The sequence below is a fragment of the Camellia sinensis genome, chromosome 8 (assembly GCF_055761805.1).
Source record: "Camellia sinensis isolate YWXY chromosome 8, ASM5576180v1, whole genome shotgun sequence".
NCBI lineage: Eukaryota > Viridiplantae > Streptophyta > Magnoliopsida > Ericales > Theaceae > Camellia > Camellia sinensis.
The window spans coordinates 178,219,152-178,243,051 of NC_138968.1; the positions used below are offsets into that span (position 1 = coordinate 178,219,152).

Below are 23,900 nucleotides of genomic sequence, written 5' to 3' on the forward strand. Positions count from 1 at the left end.
TATGTTGTTTGATTATAATTTTTTTTTTTAAACTACGACTCACAAAATATAAAATTACACGATTTTTTTTAGTTATAATAATTTTTAGTTGTGATTTCAATTATAATCTTATTTTAATTAAGACTGATAAAATTTTTAATTATATCTTATATATTATCTGAATATAATTTTTTTGGAAAAAAAATTATAACTCACAAAATATAAAATTATATATTTTTTAGTTATAATATGATGCGCACAGTTTGAGTACATGGTGCGCAGCAGCAATTGTTGCGCATTTTATTGGGCCCATTTTAGGGACTAATTTGATAATTTGAACTAATCACATTTTAGAAGATATTGAATAGCATATGCCAGTAAAAAACCACGTCAATCGGATATCATTGACCCTTTCGTCAAATCATATTTGTATTTAAAAAAAAAGATAAATGTAATTTAAAGTATAAAACTCAGCCTCCGTTTGACAAGTTGGATTAGGAGTTTTTTTAACTATTTTAGTCACAAAAGACAAAATAGGCTATTTTAGCCACAAAAAACAAAACATCACATCCAACCCATAATCATTACATTCTTCTCTCACAAAAAAAGTTAAAAAAGCCAAAAAGTCAAAAAGCCATTTCTAAACCACAGACTAAAATAGCCAAAAAAACTAAAAAGTCAAAAAGCCAACCCACTTCCCAAACCAATCCTCAATACAAATGTGATTTGATGAAAGAGATAGTAATATCTGATCGATGCGATTTTTAACAAGTATATTTCATTAGGGTTTAAGGTTTTTTTTTTTTTTTTTTTTCTGAAATCTTAATTTTTTATAGTGCTATTAGCAATAAAAATAGGTGGAAACGCTGGTGTTGCTCCTATCCATATCATTAATATTATCATATGTTGTAAGTTTACTTTTGTTAATTATGCTATGTTTAAATTTGTTGGCTACATATTTTGTAAAAGCCAGTTACAGTTCGACACGTGGCAGAGTAAGGGTAATAAAGGAAGGTTATTCAAGCCTTTAATCCCGATCGTACACGTGGCAATAAATATTGGTCCTCACATGATCTGAGTAACACTAGATCAATAACGGGATGCAAGATGACATATCTTCAACGGTTACTCATATTCAAATTCAAGTATAAGAGGGAAGCTTAACTGCCAGTAATGGCGTAATGGAGCTACTTGTAAGGAAGCATGATCAGCGATCATGGCGGAGCAGTTCGACGGTTCGAAGTGCAGTTCGAAGGTCATCACTGACGAGTATAAATAGCAGGGCAGCCCCCAGAAAAAAGGACGGACTCAGATCATACAAATCAGTCATTTACTTCATATATTTTCTTTTCCAGTCTTTTACATTTCCAGTCTTTAAATACCTGTTCTTTAAATACCTGCACTTTAAATACCGGCACTGCACTTCGATTCATAGGAGTAGCTTCAGGTAGATTCAAGTAGATTGCTGTTGTAAACCTCTCTGAGGCTGAGTTCGGACCATTGTAAGTGTTCATTTTTATGAAATACTTCAATTGTTCTTCATATTACTGTTATTTCTATTAACTTCTCCTAAGTCAAGCCATCAGTAAAAGTCCTCTTCATTGAGGCTGAAAAGAACTAAAACACAATCGTCTGATAAATTGGTTGGCAATCACAATTTCTGTAAGGACTGATTGATCCTTGCTGGCACGCTCACATTCACAAAAATACCCTTCGAAAAGCCAAAAAGCCAACATATATTTTTGGCACGCCCAGTGGGACTTAATTAAAAATGGCTAGAAGAAGACGACAAGGCGAAAATGAACGCTTGGAAGAAGGCGTGGAAGGAGAGGTAGAAATACCAAATCCAGAGGGTAATGTGGTAACACATCCTGTGGAAACTCCTATATTGTCAGAACCTATGGTCAAACAGACCAGTACTTCTGGACAAGAACCATATGTTCATATTATTGGACAAAACCAAGGAATTGGACCGTCCACTGTGCCATTTATTCAACCAACAAATCCATGGGATGGTTTAGTAAATGCCATGGGACAACAATTAATGAACACAATGGAAAGGTGGGCAACATCCTTTTTGGATCGAATGAATAACCACCAACCAACAAACACAAGACACACGGAGGAAGTCGTAAATGTCCCCCAACAAAGATTGGCTAGAGAAAAACAGCCTATGCAAGTTAATGGACAGTATAATGGTCAAATTAGTAATCAGAACTATGAAAGACCATCACCTCAGTCTTGGTATGAACCCATTTCAAGGCCTATAGCAGGCCAAAATGCCTCAGTACTTAATAATGAAGCCACACAAGTTGGTGGATCTGGCCAAATACAAGAAACTGGCATAAGAATGGTTACAAACCCCATGTTCGAAGCCATACCTGGCACAAGGGGGTACACTAATCCCTTATTCGAATTTACACCCGGGGGGTTGGAGGGTTTTCCTACAAATGGCAGAGACACAACACCTGTTCCAGCACCTTTTGCAGGTCCTTTCGCAGGTCATGCTCAAAGGGGTTACCCATACCCTCAACAGCAACCTGCACCGCAAGGACAACCAGCCCCAAATTTACCACCTTATGGACCAAGAGGACCACAAGCACAAGTTTGTCCACCAAATCCTGTGTTTGCCCCTCCAGTAGTGGTTCAGCAGGCACAAAATATGGTCTATAGAGACCAGATTGCTGATATTGTTAGGGAGATATGTGGACCAATGGCTCGGGGGGTCCAGACTCCTATATACAGAAAACCATACCCAGAATGGGTAGATAGGGTACATGAATACCCAAGGGGATTCAGGATACCAGACTTTACCCTTTTTTATGGGACTGGAAATCAATCAACGATAGAACATATTGCTAGGTTTGCTGCTCAATGCGGTGAATTTACTAACCATGACTATATGAAACTGAGATTATTTCCAAATTCCCTAACGGGGGGAGCATTCGTATGGTACATCAACCTTACACCTGGCTCCATTCAAAATTGGCAACAAATGGAAGAGGCATTTCATGCCCAATTCTTCCAATCAGAGCCAGAAGTATCTATGGCAGATTTGGCTAGATTGAGTCAAAGGCCTGAAGAAAAGGCTACTCAGTTTATTGCCAGATTTAAAAGGGCTCGAAATAAATGTAGAGTCATCCTGCCAGAGCCAGAATTCGTCAGATTGGCTCAAAATGGTTTAGAATTCAGACTTCGAAAGAAGTTTGATTCAACTGAATTCAGAGATTTGGTCGAACTGACCTATAAGGTGTCTCGATATGAAACATTATTAGAAGAGGAACAAGATCGAAATAATGCATCATATAAGACATATTATAGAGATCCTAATTATGAAATAGATGCAGCAGAGATTGTAGGCAAAGAACCCGTAATTTGTGAAGCATTAATTCATAAGGATACAACTATAGACCAGCAGTTTAAAAAGAAAGACTTTCACAGAAAATACTCTTTCGATTTAACAAAAGCAGATGACATCTTTGATTATTTGCTCGCGGCCAATTTCCTTAAGTTACCAAAAGGAGTAAAACTACCATCTCCAGATGAACTGAAAGGAAAAGTATACTGTAAATGGCATAATTCTTGGTCTCACTCGACTAAAAACTGCATTGTTTTTCGAGACAGGATCCAAGAACAGATTCGGAAAGGAAGTTTGAAGTTCCCAGCTAAAACAGAAAAAGCCATGGGAATTGACAGTGATCCGTTTCTAGAAGTTGGAGAAGGCACAGCTAATGTGGTTGTACCAAACTTCCAGAATCTATCTCTGCAAGAGTTGGAAGAGGTCAACGTGCAAATGCATACTGCCAACCAGATAACTGCTAAGAAGGAGGCTAGAAACCCACCAGCTATTGGACAAGGTTTCTCACATCAGGAGGAGCAATCTGACGAAAAAACATTAGATGACAACTCCTTGGAAGCAGCGGTGATGCAGAGAATGTGCCCCAGGTGCAGACTCAGTTACAAGTGGTTGAAGGAGCTTCCAACTGATGGGAAGCAATACTACAGGGATGTTCAGAGACGTCCTATGTCAACCAATGCTTACAACAAAAGGCCGTATCCGGCTAGTGATAGGCAGAGACCACCAGTGGTTGAACCTGTGGTGAACAGAATGCATGACAAAGGCAAGAAGCTCTTGCATGAATCTAGGCCACATAACTATTATAGAATGGAGAGTAGCCATTCTGAAAGAAAACTGGAGAGGGGTTCAGTTCATGGAGTCAAAACCAGAGATTGGCCCCCTAGACCAGTTTCACGCAGGACAGAAAATGGTCACCCTTATCGAAGGTCTGAATCAGATTCAAAACATGAGGACAAAACCAAGCACTTACCTTCACGGCCAGTTTCGAAGATGGCTTCGAAGGTGGAAAAGGGCAGTTTAGCATCTGAATCAGCAAGTTCATGGGTACCTGGAGTCCCAGACTGGTTTGTAATGCAAAACAAACCTAGAGAATTGCCTGTTCGAGGAGATGTTGTAAACCAAGGCAGGATGATCAGGCCTCCTATGGTGGCTCCGAATAACTGGGTGCTGCTTAAACACCCAAAGACGAGGGAACCAGATATGGTCCCAGTCATCTCAAGATCACAGAGGAGAAAAATTCAGCGCAGGTACACCCAGTACCAGAAAGATCTGAAGGAAAGTGGAGAAAATTCTTCACCAGTCAAAACGGAAGGAAGGAAGAACCCAAAGTCAGACCATGCTCCAAAGCCGGTTCCACAGAGCAAAGTGGTCTGCAGCCGAGAACACTTGGCTAAGGTTCATGCCGAACTAACAGCCAGAGAGAAGTCCAGTTTAGTTGGATTGGAGAAGACTCTGATGGAGAGTGATAGTGAAACGGAAGAAGAGATTAGCATAAGCCAGAAGAAAGAGGTCGTGGAGGAAGAGATATTCGAAGCCTTCATGGCTGAGCAAACGTTTCTGACTGAAGAGCCAGTTGAGAAAGATCCTTCGAAGGGATCAATTAGCAATGAAATACCAGAATGCATCATGCAGGATGTTTCTGAGGGAGTCAACCATAGTAACCAAGAGGGGGAACAAGTACAGCCAGCCATCCAGTTTGGCTCGTTTCCCCCAGTATCAGTGAACATGGTACACATACTACCACAGGAATTCCAAGTTGGAGATGAAAATCAAGAGGGGCAGGAAGCTGATCCAATTCAGATCTCTAGTGGAGACTCGCAAGCAAGCATGGTACAAGATAACTTCGAAATGGTTACCCCGATGGAAGACGAATATGAAAGTGAGGAAGTGGTAAGCATCAATCTATCGTATCCATTCGAGTACCCCTCAGATTCGATGACGCAGCACGTCAGGCCTTTGTACATCAAGGCTTTCTTTGATGGGATACAGCTGAACCGAGTCCTGATAGACAATGGGGCAGCAGTAAACCTACTCCCGAAATCTTCTTTGAAGAAACTAGGAAAAAAGAATCCCAGGTTGATACCAACCAGCACAACCATTGCTGGTTTTGCTGGAGATAAGCAAATGGCTCAGGGGATTCTACCCATTAATTTAAGTGTGGGAACCAGGGATTGTATGACAGCATTCTTCGTAATCGACAGTAATGCTAAATACAATACTTTGCTTGGAAGGGATTGGATCCACACTAACAAATGTGTGCCTTCTTCTTTACATCAGAAAATCATGATGGCTTTAGGCAATGGAGAGACAGAGGAAATCGATGCAGATCCTCAACCCTTCATAGCCTGTGCAGACTTTGCGGAGGCTAAATTGTATATTGAGGGAGTGACACCTCTCAGTATACTGATGAAAGATGACAGCTCAGCCGAAGTGACGGCTGATGAGGAGGTGACACACCTGAAGCACTTAGTCCAAGAAAGTGCTGATGAAGAGGTTGTCCTTAGAGATGACAATGACGCCTGGTTATAGGCAAAGAGAGGAACCACAAGAAGCCAAGTCCTTGGCTTTGATTAAATTTTCAGCATTGGACATAAAAGCAATAGTCCAGAAAGTTCAGGAGCAAGAGAGAGAGGCCATGATAATTGGCTGCAAACAGCAGAAGCAACAGGCTAGAGTCTTGACTCTTGGTAAGTACTGTGCCTTGGACATTGAAACAAAAGTCCAGGAGATACAGGAAGAGGAAGCCTTGTGGACAGATTTTGTCTATGAAGAGGAGGGCAGAGATATTGAGTTGAAGAACCTGGGGGCAGAACCAAGCTTGAAGATCACTTCAAAGGTAGAAGAAACCAGAGGGAGTTCTCATGCACAAGACCCTTTAGAAGAAGTAAATCTAGGGGAAGGTTCTGTACAACAGCCCACTTATGTAAGTGCTTGTTTGAATGCTCTGGACAGAAACCAGCTTTTGGTTGTTCTGAAGAAATACAAAGATTGCTTTGCATGGTCTTATAATGAACTACCAGGATTGGACAGGTCATTAGTGGAACATAGGCTCCCTATGAAGCCTAACTTCAAGCCATATAAGCAGAAACCAAGGAGGATGAGTCCAGAAGTAATTTAGAAGGTTAAGGAAGAGATCCTCAGACTACTCAAGGCAGGTTTTATTAGGACAGCCAGGTATGTTGAATGGCTATCTAATATTGTGCCTGTAGTCAAGAAGAACGGTAAAATGAGGGTATGCATCGATTTCAAAAATTTGAATCTAGCAACTCCAAAAGATGAGTACCCTATGCCCATAGTAGATTTGCTAGTAGATAGTTCAGCAGGGCATCAAGTTTTATCAATGATGGATGGACACTCTGGTTATAATCAAATCTGCATTGCAGAGGAGGATGTCCATAAGACAGCATTCAGATGTCCTGGAAATATTGGCACCTTCGAATGGGTTAAGATGCCATTTGGCCTGAAGAATGCTGGAGCTACATACCAGAGGGCTATGAACACCATTTTTCATGACCTCATTGGAGGGTATTTAGAATGTTATATTGATGACATTGTAGTGAAATCCCAGTCCATGGAGGAACACCTGCTTCACTTAGAAGCAGCCTTTGAAAGGATGAGGAAGTTCAAGTTGAAGCTCAATCCTCTTAAATGTGCTTTTGGTGTGTCATCTGGAAATTTCTTGGGCTATGTTGTTCACAAGAAGGGAATACAGATTGATCAGAATAAAGCCAAAGCAATCATTGAAGCCAAACCCCCATCAAGTAAGAAAGAATTACAAAGGTTCCTTGGGCAGGTTAACTTTCTTCGAAGGTTCATTTCTAACACTGCAGGGAAAACTAAAGTATTTTCTTCCTTGTTAAGGCTGAAAGATGAAGAGGAATTTATGTGGACAGTAGAGCATCAAATTGCTTTCGAAGGTATCAAGGCCTACTTGGCCAACCCTCCAGTGCTGATGCCACCAAAGGGTAACAACCCCTTGAAGTTGTACATAGCTGCAGCAGAAGATTCATTGGGAGCTTTCTTGGCCCAAGACAATGTAGAAGGCAAGGAGCAAGCTGTTTATTACCTTAGTAGGTTTTTAAATTCTTGTGAATGTAAATACTCAGCTGTTGAAAAGCTGTGCCTTGCTTTGTATTTTGCTGCAATGAAATTGAGATACTATCTTTTACCTACAACTGTCTTGGTAATTGCAACCACAGATTTGGTTAAATATATGTTATCTAGACCAATGTTGAGGGGAAGAATTGGCAAATGGATGCTTGCCTTATCAGAATTTCATCTAGAATATGTCCCTCAAAGGCCATTAAAAGGGCAGGTTTTAGCCAATTTCTTGGCAGATCATCCATCTCAAACAGAGAGTCAGGAGATAATGGAACTTGGTATGGCCAGTGTTGAGCCATGGCAAATGTGGTTCGATGGGTCGAAAGCAAATGGGTTAATTGGAATTGGTATTGTAATCAAGTCTCCACATGGGACAGAAACTACCCATGGTTTTAGAGTGGATGAAGCTACCTGTTCCAATAACCAGGCTGAATATGAAGCCTTAATTGTGGGACTAGAGATTCTTATTGGATTACAAGTACATGCAGTTGACATATTTGGAGATTCTCAATTGGTGGTTAACCAAGTGAAAGGAATTTTCAAGTGTCAAAGCATAAGTATCATGCCATAATATGTTGTTGCATTACATTTGCTTTCTCAGTTTCAAATAGCAAATGTAACCCATGTTCCAAGATTCTTGAACAATAGAGCCAATGATGTGGCTCAAAAGGCTTCGAACTTCAAGAGAAGGGATAATACCCAAAGGGACATAAGCCAAACAACATATCAGAGATTAATACAACCTTTGAATAAAAGGAATGTGATCTTGGAAGTCAATCATAATGACTTACAAGAACAAGATTGGAGGCATCCAATAATGCAGTACTTGGCTGGTCCATCTTCGAAGGCCAGTAGAAAAGTTAAGTTGCAGTCTATGCAATATATGATATATGGTAATGCTCTCTACAAAAGGGGGGGAGATGGCTTATTGTTAGAATGTCTAGGCCCGAAAGAAGCATTAACAGCCATGGCTGAGGTTCATGAAGGCATCTGTGGTGCTCATCAACCTGGTGTAAAAATGAGATGGTTGCTTCGAAGGCATTCCTATTATTGGCCAACCATCCTTAAAGACTGCATAGAATATGCAAAGGGGTGTCAGGCATGTCAAAAGCATGGCACAATAAGGCACGTGCCCATAACTGACCTACATGCAGTAGTGAAGCCTTGGCCATTCAGAGGGTGGGCCATGGATATGATGGGAAAAATACACCCACCTTCTTCGAAGCATCATTGTTTCATTCTAGTGGCCACTGACTACTTCACTAAATGGGTCGAAGCTAAGCCATACAAGGCTATAGACCAAACAGAGGTTATTGGTTTTATTAAAGATTTGATCCATAGATTTGGCATCCCGCAAACCATAACAGTTGATAATGGAACTGTGTTTGATGGGAAGATGGTGAAGGCTTTTGTGGCAGAATTTGGAATTAGCCTTGTTAATTCCACACCCTATTATGCACAAGCTAATGGTCAAGCTGAGTCATCCAATAAGTCCTTGAAAAAAGGAATACAGAAGGTTGTGGATGACAATCCCAGGGATTGGCATAACCTATTAATGGATGTTTTGTGGGCATATAGAACCTCACCGAGGTGAAGCACAGGAGTCACTCCCTATGCCTTGGTGTATGGACATGATGCAGTCTTACCAGTAGAGATTAATGTTAAATCTTTGAGAGTAAGATGTCAAGATCAATTGAATCCTGAACAATGCCATCAAAGTATGTGCTTAGAATTAGAAGGCATAGATGAAGCCAGAATTTTGGCATTAAATAGCATTCTTTTCCAAAAGAAGAAAGCAGCCAAGAATTATAATAAGAAAGTCAAATACATTGGCTTTGATGAAGGTGATTTGGTATGGAAGACAATACTCCCAATTGGGATTAAAAGCCATAAGTTTGGCAAATGGTCACCTAACTAGGAAGGACCATATCAAATTCATAGGGTTCTGCCTTTTGGAGCATACCATTTAAGAAATTTGAATGGTTATGTACATCCCAAAAAGATTAATGGCAGATATTTAAAACCTTATTTTCCAACTATTTGGGAAACACAAGGGATAGAGTAAACATCATATGCAAGCATCATATGCAAAAACACAAGCTTGCTCAAATGATATACAAAATATTGTACTTTCATAAAGAATCAAGTACATTGTGCCACAAATTGGCCTAAAAATCATTACAATGCTTTAGTTGTTTTTCTACAATAGCTTTCCTATTGCTAAGGGAAGGAAATAATTGGATAGCAACAGCCATGTCTTCTTTTCGATTAGCCAGCCCTTGATTGGTGATGTGCAGTTTCTTATCAGTTCGAACCAAGGCTTGGTTTACTGCGGCTAACTCTTCTTCAAGCTGAGCTTTTTTCTCCAGAAGTTGGACTCGAAAGTGGGAGGCAGAAGAGTGTTGTTCTTTCAGAGTCGATACTTCAGTATGCACTTGAGAAACAAAACTCTGGTCCTTAGCCAGCTTCTCATCCGCAGTCTTAGCAGCATGACAAATATTGAGATAAAAATCAATAGTAGCTGTAGCCCGAGATAGATGACTTGAGACACTCATGGCAGACTGCTCAGCAATGTTACAGCATTGAAGGAACCCATTCCTGATGATAGGCCTTTGTAGAGCCTCGAAGGGGATCCTTGAAAAAGAAGTCAACAGTTGCAAGCATGTGTCCAAATCTACTAAAGGTGCAAAAGGCTTGTTGCTGGAGGAAAGAGAACTCTTGAAGATTTCCAATAGAGAGTCAGCCAAGGCTAATGGCTCAGCTTCAGCAGTAGAGGTGGGAGAGGTAGAAGGTATGTCAAAGAGACTAGCTAGTCTTCCTTCAAAAATGTCTACCTCATCCCTTGACATGAAGGGCATAGAGAGTGTTGTGGTGGAAGACGCAAAGGGCTGCATATGGATGGGAGAAACGGATGGAGCATCTTTGGCAGCCTCTATGGTCTTGGCCACCAGCAAATCAAGAGAAGAGGGGCTGGAAGTGGGCATTGGTGATGAACCATGAATTGAAGGGCTACCAGTGTCTTCTGTGGAAGAATCAACTGCCATTGGGAATGGAGTGGCAGTTGGAGTTTCTATAAAGGACGGAGAAAGAGCAAGGCTCGAAGGAAAAGTAGACTGAGGTAGGTTACGAGCCATAAAAGGGAGGTATGGCTTTAATCCAAGAAAAGGAGATGCAGGAATACTGGAGTTTAAAGAAGGTATGACAAATATAGGCTTTGGAAGTGGAAGTACGACTCGAACAGCCCTGACATTCTGCATTTGGTCAACCTCAACCGAAATTGAGGAAGGTCTCATTGGAAAGGTGAGTGCAGTAGTTGTCGCTGCAAAAGGAAGAAATGCAGAACAATGTTAAACTTCAATACCACAAGCTGACAAAGTAAAAAACAGCAGAGGTATGAAAGAAATTACTTGTTCCAGAGGCGCTAGTACTGATGGGAGAACTGCGGAGAGAGTAATGTCCAGCAGTCTGCTGCCTTCTTACCATTTCCCCTTGTGTTGCATCGGCAGTAGCAGCTTCCTCTCTTTGCTCTTGCCATCTTTTCTTGGCCCTCTCAAATACAACGATTGCCTTGGAATGTTCTTGTTCGACTGCCTTGGCGGCTGCTTTATGAGTAGAGTCCTCAACATGGTCAGTGACAGGAACAGTCATTTTCTTTCTCTTCTCCCTTGGCAGAGATACAACCAATTCTTTTCCAACCTCCCCTTCTTCAGATCGGGGTTCAGATTCTTCAGAGATAAGTTCTTTCTCCGCTATTATGGTGGTTGCCTCGCTAACAGGATTTTCAATGGCATCAGATGAAGATACAACTACCTTTTGTCTCTTTGTTCTTTGTAAGGGCACTTCCTTCTCTAGCTCAACCTCTCTTTCTTCTTCAAGAGATTCAGGTACTTCAGGAGGAAGGACTAGTCTCCTTTTTGTTTTTTGTTGTTGTTTCTTCTTGAGAATAGCTAAAGTCTCGGCTCTCTTGGGAGACTCTTCTTGTGGAGACCCTACACCAAAAGCATGAGTATAAGGAAACCAACAAAAGATTCAGAAATAAAAGGGGAGGAGAAGAACTTGAAGATACTCACCCTTCTTCGAAGCAGCTCTAGTAACCCTGGCTGGAAGGGGTAAAGTGGCAGGAGTGGTGGTGACAACTTCAGGAGGGGAAGAAGTGTTCTGGGCTGTTGTTGACTTATCCTTCGAAGGCAATCCCAACCCCACCAACAAGTCATGAGGGTGTGCAGAGAGGCGCACTTCCATATTGACTGTCCACCAGTTCTTAAACCTTTTTAAAACTGAGCCAAAGGGGCGAAAGGGGATAAATTGGAATTCACTCAATTCCTTCAGCAGTCTGAGTACTGCTGCCTCTGGCTTGGATTTGGGTATTCTCAAATCCCTAGCAGTGAGATGGACATTTGAAAGACTGCAAAGAGGAACAGGTATCCCTTGAGAGAGCCCAAATTGCCTTGCAAATTGAGAAGGGCAGTATACCTCAGATATGCATTTATAGGCTCGAGGGTTCAGAGTGCCAATGAACAGCTCCCTTGGTAATAATATAGAGGCCCACATATCTTTGTGGGGAGAAGTGGAACATTCCTTATCAGCCAGAAAAGATTGTAGCCAGGTTGGCCCTCTATTGGCTTCGAAAGGACAAAAGAAGGAAGCAGATGGAGAAATAGGAAGTTGATAAAAGAAGATAAAGTAATAAGCAAAGGAAGCAGGGTAAAGGGCAATCCTGGCATATTTTTCCCCGTAAGTACTAGGATCCTGAACAAGGAATCCTAAACACTTGGGATGTAGGTCAGTGAAATAAGCAAAGAGCCAGAGTTGGAGTACCCAGAGGGGACCTCCTTGGTTAGAATCGAGGGGTTTTTCGCAAAATTGGGAGCAGGTCCTGTAGACATGACCTAGAAGATAAGGAGCAAGAGCGATATGTTTCTTCAAAACGAGTGCCTTCGCAAGTGGAGCAAACTCAGGCATAATCCTCTGAGATGAGGTGCAAAAGAGGAATTTGCATAACCAGTATAATATGAAGGAGAAGAATTCTCTGTCCCGCACAGGACCTTCTCTCTTATTTTCAGCCTTTACGAAGTCACTATAAGAAGAGCTTAGGGCTGGAAGAGAAAATTTGACAGGAAGGTCTGGATAGTTGGGAGTAAAAGGAGAACCATGGGGTGAAAGCCCTAGGAGATGGCAAATATCAAGAACGGTGGGGGCCATCATACCGCACCGAAACTGGAAGAAATTGAAAGCCATATTCCAAAAACATAAGGCAGCAGGAATTAAAAAGGGGTCTTCAGGAATAATGAACCTGGAGAGTCGAAGGGCATCGAGGATATAAAGCTCTTGCAGGTCATCTTCTCTCGCAGGCACCACTCTGTCATACCATTCCTCCCATTCAGTCCTCAATGTCGGCCAGCAACGATGAGGACGGTTTACCCTCCAATTTCCCCAATCAAATCTTCCTTCGTAGAGAAGGAAATGGTCCTCCAAACGAGGGTACAGAGCTGGGAGTTGAGCGGGAACCTCCCGGAAGATAGGACCTAGGACGTACTCCTGTTTGTTGCTATGGCGAGGAACGAAAAGACGACCATCGATGTTACTTGACTCACCAGATGTCAGCTTGCTGATTTCTTCATCGATATAATATTTCAAAGCCATGGTAGGACTGATATGGTCGCCAGCAAGTACTTTTAGAGAGGAGGGATCCATTGGTAGTAAGCAAAAGAAGAGCAGAGAAGGTCAGAAGAACCAGTAGAGAGAAAGGTTTGTAAAAGGCAAGAGATTTCGGAACACGAAATGAGAGGGTTTTAAAACCTTTGTGTCCGAAATTATACCCCGTAAGTCGTTAAGTACTAAAAGTACGAATGCGAGGAATTTCTTCCAATATTGATAGTTTTGGAGGGAAAAGCTTATTCCGGGGATTGGGGCCAGCTTCGAAATGAAATATTTGGCTTCGAAAACAAGATCTTGGCGTCAAAAAATCAAATAACAACGGCTTCGAAATACATAAGTCGGCTTCGAAGCCTATGCTTAAAGGTGCTAAATTGCTTGATTATGGGTCTGTTTAGGGGTTATAAATCAAAGTAACGACCTTCGGAGCAAAACCTAGTATTCTCTGAGTATGAGAAACGCTGTTCGGAGCATACTACATGCTTAAAAATGCTTGAATGCTCAAAGTATTGGTCTACTTCAAAAAATCTGAAGACCTGTTTGAAGGTTATCAGTCAAAATGACAACATTCGAAGCAAACCCTAGGACTCCTTAAGGAAGAGGGGCACTGTTCGAAACATCCAAGACCAATCATTGGTTTCTATATGAGCAAGAAGGAATTACCATAGGTTGCCCTTCGAAGCCAAAAGAGATCAGTTAAAATTGATTGGCTTTATCAACCATGACCATATATTGGTTACAGTTAGTGTTGAAGAGTAAAGTCATTGAAATCGAAGTACTAAAATAATATCTGCCAGAATTGTCAATTTTACTCCATGAATTGGAAAAAGACATGATTGGTTCTTTTAGTACTTCATTAAACAATTGATTCGAAGGATGAGATTGTTCAAATTCGAAGTTACGAGTTAGCTGTTAAAGATAAAAGGAAACAGAGTCAAACAGTGTTAAGTACAGAAAGACTTTGTTTATATTAAAGCCAAGATGATTACATTAAGTAACCCTATCTGGGTACAAATTCAAGCTCATAAAAATAAGGAATAGAATAAATAACAAGGTCATGAAATTTTGTCCAGCAATGGTCAATAAATTTCTGTTCTTTCTTTATTATTTCTTCTATCTCTTCTAAAGTTGGTTGCATAAGCTGATGAGCTCTCACTTCATAATAGAGTTCTTCAGCCTTTGCTTCGAAAGCCTCTTCCCTTGATTTTTGTTCCAATTCATCTATGACCAAATCATCCCAGTACGCAGAATCTTTATTCCTAAAGTCATCGAACTCTTCGATAAAATTCTCTGCTTCATACTGGGCATGAATTCGGAGAGATAAAAGTTGATCCAGATTTTGGATGGTGATCTTAGAATTCTGATGCCAGTAGAGGAGCACTGGGAGTTGGTCCAAAAACAAATGAAGCTCTGCTTGGGCAATAGGGTTGAGGACATGACCCCTAGTCAGGACATCACAAGCCTATTGAAAGTTCTTAAGAGGAATGTCATCCTCAAGAACATTGAAGGGCAGGTGGGAGAAAGCCGTAAGCAAAAGTTGAGCTTGCTTTCGCTCGGCTGGAGAAGGGGGTGACGGAGGTTGGTAAGGTGGAAAAACTTTGTCCATTGGAAGGGCAAGTCTTAGTTTCTCTGTCCAGGAAAGAATGGGAGAAGGAGAAGGAGAAGATGATCCTGCTTCGGAAGATGGGAAGAGAGTAGATGGCTCTGCTTCAGAAGACAAAGGGGAGGGAGTAGATGTTTCTATCTCAGAAGATGCAGAAGAGGGTGTGGATGCCTCTATTATGGGAGATGGCACGGGAGCAGAAGGAACAAAGGCATTAATGTAATCAAGCCAATCAGAAGAACAAATCTTCGCCTTCTTGGCTAAGAATGAAGGGGTATACCCTTGTGCTTCTTCTGGACGCCGGACAGGGTGCATTATCTTTGTGGGCATGGAAGAAGTATACCAAGCCACAAGCAGAGTCTCTTCCAAACTACGTCGAAGGTCAATGGGCACGGAAGGGTAGACCACTGAGCTTCGAGCGTAGGAGGGAAACTCCAAGGAGTCAGTGAACTCAACAAAATGGTGATTGATTTGCTCCCTTAAATCATAAGTCTCAGGAGTTGACCAGCTTGTCCAGCCAGAAGCCCCAGAGAGTGAAGAGGTTACAGTTTCATCCCATGCAGAGGTCTGTGAAAAAGAGTTTCCTAAGTCCATATTTGCAACTTGTCGAAGCAAAGGCTTAAGAGTAGTTTGGTCAAAATACAAAGGGAGCTTAGGGGAAGAACTCTTTGTGTTTGTAAGTTTGTAAACCAAGGGATTAAAGGCAATGTGTTCGTAGTCCAAAGGTTTATAATCTGCAAAAGCCTCCATTACCTGAATAGAGAAGGGCGGGTAAAGGTGACTAATGAATGCGTGGAGATTCTTTCGAGGAGGAATAACATCACTCAAAGGCTCTTCATATGCTTGATCAGTAGTAAGGGAAGTTGATGCAGCCATAGCCTATTCGAATACTAAGGTATTGGGATGTTCAACGAGTTAATGCAAATGATCACCAAATGGATGACGGTTGTACTTCCAGAATTTGGACTCCATACACGATCTAGAGGCGCGGGAAAACTGTAATCCACTAATATCACCAAGTATTGGGTATATTAGTGCGGGGGGTAATGTTGGCTACATATTTTGTAAAAGCCAGTTACAGTTCGACACGTGGCAGAGTAAGGGTAATAAAGGAAGGTTATTCAAGCCTTTAATCCCGATCGTACACGTGGCAATAAATATTGGTCCTCACATGATCTGAGTAACACTAGATCAATAACGGGATGCAAGATGACATATCTTCAACGGTTACTCATATTCAAATTCAAGTATAAGAGGGAAGCTTAACTGCCAGTAATGGCGTAATGGAGCTACTTGTAAGGAAGCATGATCAGCGATCATGGAGGAGCAGTTCGACGGTTCGAAGTGCAGTTCGAAGGTCATCACTGACGAGTATAAATAGCAGGGCAGCCCCCAGAAAAAAGGACGGACTCAGATCATACAAATCAGTCATTTACTTCATATATTTTCTTTTCCAGTCTTTTACATTTCCAGTCTTTAAATACCTGTTCTTTAAATACCTGCACTTTAAATACCGGCACTGCACTTCGATTCATAGGAGTAGCTTCAGGTAGATTCAAGTAGATTGCTGTTGTAAACCTCTCTGAGGCTGAGTTCGGACCATTGTAAGTGTTCATTTTTATGAAATACTTCAATTGTTCTTCATATTACTGTTATTTCTATTAACTTCTCCTAAGTCAAGCCATCAGTAAAAGTCCTCTTCATTGAGGCTGAAAAGAACTAAAACACAATCGTCTGATAAATTGGTTGGCAATCACAATTTCTGTAAGGACTGATTGATCCTTGCTGGCACGCTCACATTCACAAAAATACCCTTCGAAAAGCCAAAAAGCCAACAAAATTATGAATATAAGTAACAACTTGAAAAAAACAGTGAGTGAAATAGGAAAAAAAATTAATTTATATTTCATCTATATATATATATATATTTCTAAATTTATCCTTTTCGTAATCTAAACACAGCTTTAGTGACTCTCCTCCCCATCCTTTCATAAATAAGTTAAATCCTAACACAGCTTTAGTGACTCTCCTCCCCATCCTTTCATAAATAAGTTAAATCCTGTATTTTGAATTTTTTTATATAAAAAAGATAGGCCGATTCATTTGTTTTCCTTCCTCTATTATATTATTCAATAATTGCGGTATAATTATGTAATTTTGTAAATTTTATTCAAAATTTAAAAAGTTAATATAACTGTTGATATTACTGTTTTACAACCATGATGTAAAAGAGAGCTTCAAACAAATTCTAAACCATCTTCCGATGTACCAAAAAAAAAAAAAAAAAAAAACAAATTCTAAACCCACTAAAGAGAATGAATGGATTCAGGTTAATGGGCCAAGTAAAAGGTTGGGCTTGAAAAACCAATTTATCAAACTCGGCTTTACCCATTGACTTCAACAAGATTCAACCTGGCATTACTTGCAACATCGTTTGATTATTCCCAAAAAACCCATCGCTTTGAACTGGGGCCCACGAGACCAAAAAAACCATCGTTTGATTGCCCCTTTAATTATCTTTTTTTTGTTTTAAGTAAATTTAGGTCAAGTTTAGGAAGTTGAAAATAATCTTTTTTTTTTTTATATTTTTTTGTAAAAGAATAAAAAGTATATTTATTTAGGTCATCCCAAATAATCCCTTAAAATAAAAAATGCAAACTGAAAGCTAAAAAAAATTAAAAATTTATTGTTCTAGAAAAATCTGATTAATATGCGAGAAGATTTATCCAAAAAATAAATAAAAAAATTAATCGGTTCACCCTGTTTGGTTGAGATTATTTTTTAAAAATTAAATTTTTTATTTTTTATTTTTTAAAATTTTTAGTGAATTTTAAAAATATTTTATACACTTAAAAAGTAAAATATTTGTAAAAAAATATTTAAATTTTTTAATAAATACACAAGAATGCAAAATGTAGGTTATTTGATAAATTTTTTAAAGATATTTTTATTATAAGTATTATATTTTTTAAGTGTATATTAGATTAGATGCATCTAACAAGTATATTCTTTTAAATATTAAATTTTTTTAACTAAAAACAAAAATAATAAAAAACTTAACTGTCTGGGACAAAAAAAGGTGTATAAATGGATAAGCACCATTAATTACGAAAAATACTTGACATAGATCAAAGAGGGGGGAAATTATAATATACACGACTCTTATGGTATATATTTTTAAATTATATAATTTTTTTTAATAATGATCAATTTTCTTTATCTCAATTATAATCATTTTTTAGTTGTGACTTAGAGCATCTCTAACGGTGAATCAAATTTTTTACCAATTTTGAGTAAAAAAAAATCAATTTTCTCAATCTGATATGGCTTGCTCCAACCGTGCATCAAAAGGGAAGGGTCGACCGGTAAGGGTAATTTAATTTTTTATTTATTTACCTGTTTGAATCTTTTTGACCGGTTTGAACTTACCTATTTGAAAGTCAACCGGTCGACCAGTGGGCAATCGGCCGGACAATCGGTTGGTTGACCGGTTGGCCCACCCCAACGGTAACGCAAAGTGAAATAGTGAAATCTGGAGCCTATTCTCACATTGATGAATTTTTTGTTCCATTCTCATTTTGATACTAATTTGGTGAAACCATTGGATTTCTAAAAAGTGACTTTTTTACCAAATTTCAAATCTGATGCAAAGTTTGATGAACCGTTGGAAATAGTCTTAAAGATTAGTTATGCCTTATATGTTGTTTGATTATGTATATATATTTTTAATTATGACTTACAAAATATAAAATTACACGATTTTTTTTAGTTATAATCATTTTTAGTTGTGATTTCATTTATAATCTTATTTTAATTATGATTTATGAAAATTTTAAATATATCTTATATATTATTTGAATATAATTTTTTTATAAAAATTATAACTCACAAAATATAAAATTATATATTTTTTTAGTTATAATATGATGCGCACTGTTTGAGTGTATAGTGTGCAGTAACAATTATTGAGCATTTTATTGGGCTCATTTTAAGAGCAAATTTGATAATCTGAACCGTTCATATTTTATAAGATATTGAATAAAATATACCAGTAAAAAATCACGTCAATCGAATAACGTTGGCCCTTTTATCAAATCGTATTTGTATTTAAAAAAAAAAGATAAATATAATTTGAAATATAAAATTCAATACAAAATGTGATTTGATGAAAGAAATAACGATACTTAATTGGTATAATTTTTTACAAAGAATAAAGATTGGGACCCCTTTTCCCCACCCTTTTGACCCCTTTCTCTTTTGATTGATTATTATTATTTTTTTTTCTCGTCCAATCATCACCCACCACGTATATGTAGAGGGTGATAGGAATTAAAATTTAAAAATATCTAAATCACTATTGTTATACAAATATATTTTATTTAATAACTTTTAAAATATGAACAATTTAGATTATCGATTTGGTTCGTGAAATGCCAACCCCAATCACTTTTGGGTAGTGTTTCCTCTACGTAGAGAGTAGGGAAAAGAGCTCTTGACGCGTGAATAATGAGGATAAGCAAAGAACGCGGAGTCACTGGCATTCGTACGAGACTGACTAAATAATGGTCGTGTCAACTACAACACCCTCCTCCCTCCTTCCCCATCCTATTTCCATTTCCACACACCTTGTTCTTGTTCTTGTTCTTGTTATTGTTCTTGTTCTGCATCCTTAGCTTGGTTCTCTCTTCAACCGTGCTTCTGGATTGCTGCAATAACGTGAACAGTTTCAGCCATGACAGGCCGAGAAATCCTCCTCAAGATGAAGGTACGCATTTCAAATTCACAAATACACATGTAAATTCTTTTCAAATTGATGGGAATTAAGGCAACATGTACGAATTATTCATTCATTGCTCTATCAATTTACCTTTGTTTTGTTTATTGTTCGCACGATCCACTTCATTTGCAATTTATCTCAGGTTTTTGCTTACTTTTAATATTCTTATTTTATTAGTGGATTGCGGATTTAGGGATCGGTACAGATCTTCATCTTCTCAAGAGTGTAGAGATTCGCTTATTACCTACCTATATATATGCCTGCCTATAAACTAAAATAAAATGTGATTTCCAATTCGTTTACTTTCTAGGACCTGGTGAGGAGAGTTAGGCATTAGTGGGCTTTAATCCGGATCCATGTTGATAATAAAAAACGTTCAATGTATTAAACCCATTAGGTATATTATCTCAACAAAAAATCAGGATATGGATAGCTATTTTATCGGATCATATTTTCGAACTAATTTTCGACATAAATACGGTATGATCACATGGTTACAAATATCCAATCAACATGGTTTTTGTAGGGATAATGTACCCAGCGAATTCTACACATTTAACACATTTAATGGTTTGGATTATCAACATGGGTCCGGATTAAGATCCACCAATGTTGAACTCTCCTCTCCTACTATACTTTTAGGCTGTGTTTAGATGTATCATGGTTTTCAATTACCGTATCAGTATTAGCCATACAATCATATATCAGACTGATATTAGGTGATATATTGATTTTAGTGGAATGCGTATTGAATTTAGTGAAAAAATGTTTCATGCTCTTTTCCATTTTTTTTAATTCACTTGTTAGGAAGACCGTATTGTACATATGGGAAGTCTAAAATCTCGATGTGTACTCATATTTAAAATCCTCATTTGGATCTTAGATTTGGAGAGGGAAAAGAGAAAGAGAAGGAAATTGTGAATGAAATATGAGTTATTTTTTTTTCTTTTTCTTCTCACATTCACTTCCTTTCTATTTTTCCTCCCCAAATCTAATCTCATAGCATCCTCCAGTGGGCTGTTTCTAAAATTAACAAGTCTGAAGTATCAAATGGTAGAATGCAATGGCTGGTCAGCGTTGCAGTTGGTGAAATTGAGTAACACTAGTTTAAGGTTTTAGCTTTGGTGCTCTTGGATAAATTACACAGTAAAACATAGAACAAATAGAAATTATGCTCTTGGATATATGTCTGATCTCATCATTTGGGGCTTCTAATTTTGAGTGTGCATTTACTGGTTTGTTCAGTTATAATGTAACTATTTTAGGCAAATTTTCATCAAGTTTTTCTTTCATGGGCAATGGTTGCTTGCTTATCTTTTGAAGGAAAAAGTTGGGTTGGGTTCATCTGCCGACACTGGAAAGGGGAAGAGTAAGATGTCAAAGCATGTAACACATGGTTATCATTTGGTTAAGGGAAAATCCAGTCACCCAATGGAAGATTATGTTGTTGCTGAATTCAAGCAAGTTGAGGAGCATGAGCTTGGTCTGTTTGCAATATTTGATGGTCATTTGAGCCATGACATCCCTGATTATCTACGGTCTCATTTGTTCGTTAATATTTTGAATGAGGTACTACATGCTAGCTGTACATTACCGCATGTTTATTGGATTTATATGTGTCTGATCTGTCTTATAGCCTTTAATGAAGTAAATCTTTTGCACGTAATGTTAGAGCAGAACATCAACTGAAGTCCTGAAAGTTTGTTTTCCAACTTATCTGTCACTCGAAATTCTGGACATAGAACTACTTCACACAAATGGATCATCTCCCTTGCCCGTTTTGATTTTCTTTTGTATCAGTCTTATTTTGATAGTTAACTAGTATTGGTAGTTGATAAGATGGTTGAAATTATTCTCACTGTCTTTTTCTGTTGCTGCATGTAGCCTGATTTCTGGACTGAAACAGAGGATGCAGTCCGGAGAGCTTATCGTACAACTGATACTTCCATTTTGGACAAATCAGTAGAGTTGGGTAAAGGGGGTTCAACTGCAGTTACAGCAATCTTAATTGATTGTCAGAAGCTGGTGGTAGCTAATGTTGGAGATTCAAGGGCTGTTGCCTGCAAGGATGGTGTGGCCAAACAATTGTCAGTTGATCATGAGCCTAGCAAGGAAAGGACATATATCGAGGACAGAGGTGGTTTTGTATCAAATTTTCCAGGTAACTAGACTTCTGTGATGGACTGTCATAAAAAAAAAATAATAATAAGTGTCAACTTATTCTAGTTGATTTGTTTTTTTATTCTTTTGTTTTTACTTTTTAAGCTTATCTTTTTGGTCTGATCAGCATTTTGGTGTTTTCCATGGTTTTGAGGGGAAATTTTTTTTTTAAAGGACTTTTCGTTTATATGATGTCCAAGGGGGGAAAGGCGGACTATGTTGGCTTTGAATGATCAAAATGTAAATTATTCTTGGTACTTATCAAAGGATTATTGTAAATGGTACTTAGAGTAAAGTAACCACTTCTACATGTTCTTTTGCTTTGATAATAAGCTTTTTGCATAATGATAATGTTAATTTTAACATGTTTCGTCCGCTGGCTAACCTTGACGTCAAGATTAGATCATCTTATGATTACATCATTGTGTTAAATTCAGGTGATGTTCCACGAGTTGATGGACAGTTGGCCGTAGCAAGAGCATTTGGTGACAAAAGCTTGAAGAAACACCTCAGTTCGGAACCAGATGTGTCTTTGGAGATTGTAGATGAAGATACAGAGTTTGTCATCTTAGCAAGTGATGGCATATGGAAGGTTGGTTCTTCTGCTCTTTTGCATTTACCAATATCTATGGTTCATAACCTCATCTTTTCATTTTAATCCACCTCTCTTCTTTTAAATTTTGTGGTTCTCTGTTTATAGCTTTTGTGGTCTTCTCTCCTTTTCATACAAACTTTGCAATTGAATATGAGAATGAATTATTCTCAGAGTACAATACATGATTTGCTTGGACTAGCAAATTTTTAGATATTAATACTACCAATGTTTTTGTACCCAAAAAAAAGAAAAAAAAAAGATTTTAGTATGCCTCTCGCTTGTTGGATGCATATGGTTTACTTTATAAATTGCTTAAAGCATTAAACATGAATGGAGAGAAATTATTGGAAATATAATTGAGGTTGCATAAGTGTATAGAAAAGAATAACCATTGACTACTGCTTTCCAATTGGCCGTTTTTGCACTAATTTCTATTTCATCAATCTTACTGGTTTATGTACCCGTTGTATTTGTTTAGAGTTATTTTGTTTGGGTGAATAATTTGCTTAGAGTTACGATTTGAATCCCTAGATAGAAGCATCCAAATCTGAGGATTAGAACATTTAATTTTCCAGTTTAAAAAATCTTCTATCTACAAATCAGAAAATATGGCACTAGCTTACACTACTGTCATAGATCAGTACTTTGCAAAATTTCTGGATTTCAGAAGTTTGAATATATGGCATGTCTAGAATGACTTTTGGCGAGGCATAGTTTCAAGTTTCAACAGTTTGTATATTACAATTTTTTCTCCAAAGTTGTTGCAAGACTATTGGCACCTGTTTTTATTTTTGTGTATATTTCTCTTTTTCCCTGTAATGTATGCTCTGAACAGACTGGACTTTTGGTATCAGGTAATGACAAATCAGGAGGCAGTGGAGTGCATTAGGAACATAAAGGATGCTAAAGCAGCTGCTAAGCACCTTACTGAAGAGGCACTTGCAAGGAGGAGCACAGATGATATTTCCTGTATAGTTTTAAGGCTTCAGTGACCATTTGGTTTATCAGTTTTTATATTGTGCCATTGTATGAACCGTTTTTATTGCGAATAGTAGTTTGGTTACCTGGGCTTTAGAATCAAACATGTAATGTACTCATTACAAAGAAAGTATAAAGCCCTAGTAGGAAATTGAGTGTTGAAGTTGATTACCAGTCGTGTGTCTTCGTTGTCCCAGATGTGGTACCAACTATTTGCAGTTTACTTGCTGCGTTGATTTCTTTGGAAGCAATGTGTAGTATAAATGTTGATTCTGTTTTATAAAATACTAGATGTTACTTTGGATGCGAAAAGAACTATAACACAGACGATACTTAAAAGATTGTCACAATAAGTTTGTCATGCATGAAAGCATGAAGCAGGGGAGGCACTTAAAATAACTACAACTTACACTACTGTATTTAGACAGAGTTCAATCAACACAGAACACAAACAACACTGAAACCACAACATGCATGAGATGCTATGGGAATGACAGAAGAGAGTAAGCATGAGGAATGAACATGTCAATGGATGTGGAATTGTTTGTAAGTGGGCTTCCCAGGAAAAGCTGTCAGAGAAGTCTTCTTCCCTCTGTAATGATCATCAGCTTGACTTTGGCTCAACTGAAGACTCAAACTTGGGCAGCCAGACCCAGACCCTTCTCCACGGGATTCAGATGAGCTCTTCCTCCGG

At 38.5% G+C, this 23,900-nt stretch overlaps 1 protein-coding gene across 1 annotated transcript; it reads left to right on the top strand.

Moving 5' to 3' along the window:
* The first annotated feature begins 19,094 nt into the window (after positions 1-19,094).
* Positions 19,095-23,518, top strand: LOC114308630 (Protein phosphatase 2C family protein). Its single transcript, XM_028254248.2, has 5 exons — positions 19,095-19,461; positions 20,797-21,042; positions 21,358-21,634; positions 22,071-22,225; positions 23,083-23,518. Exons 1-5 carry the CDS (start codon positions 19,429-19,431, stop codon positions 23,218-23,220), a joined length of 849 nt encoding a protein of 282 aa, XP_028110049.1. The 5' UTR covers positions 19,095-19,428; the 3' UTR covers positions 23,221-23,518.
* Positions 23,519-23,900: the final 382 nt, after the last annotated feature.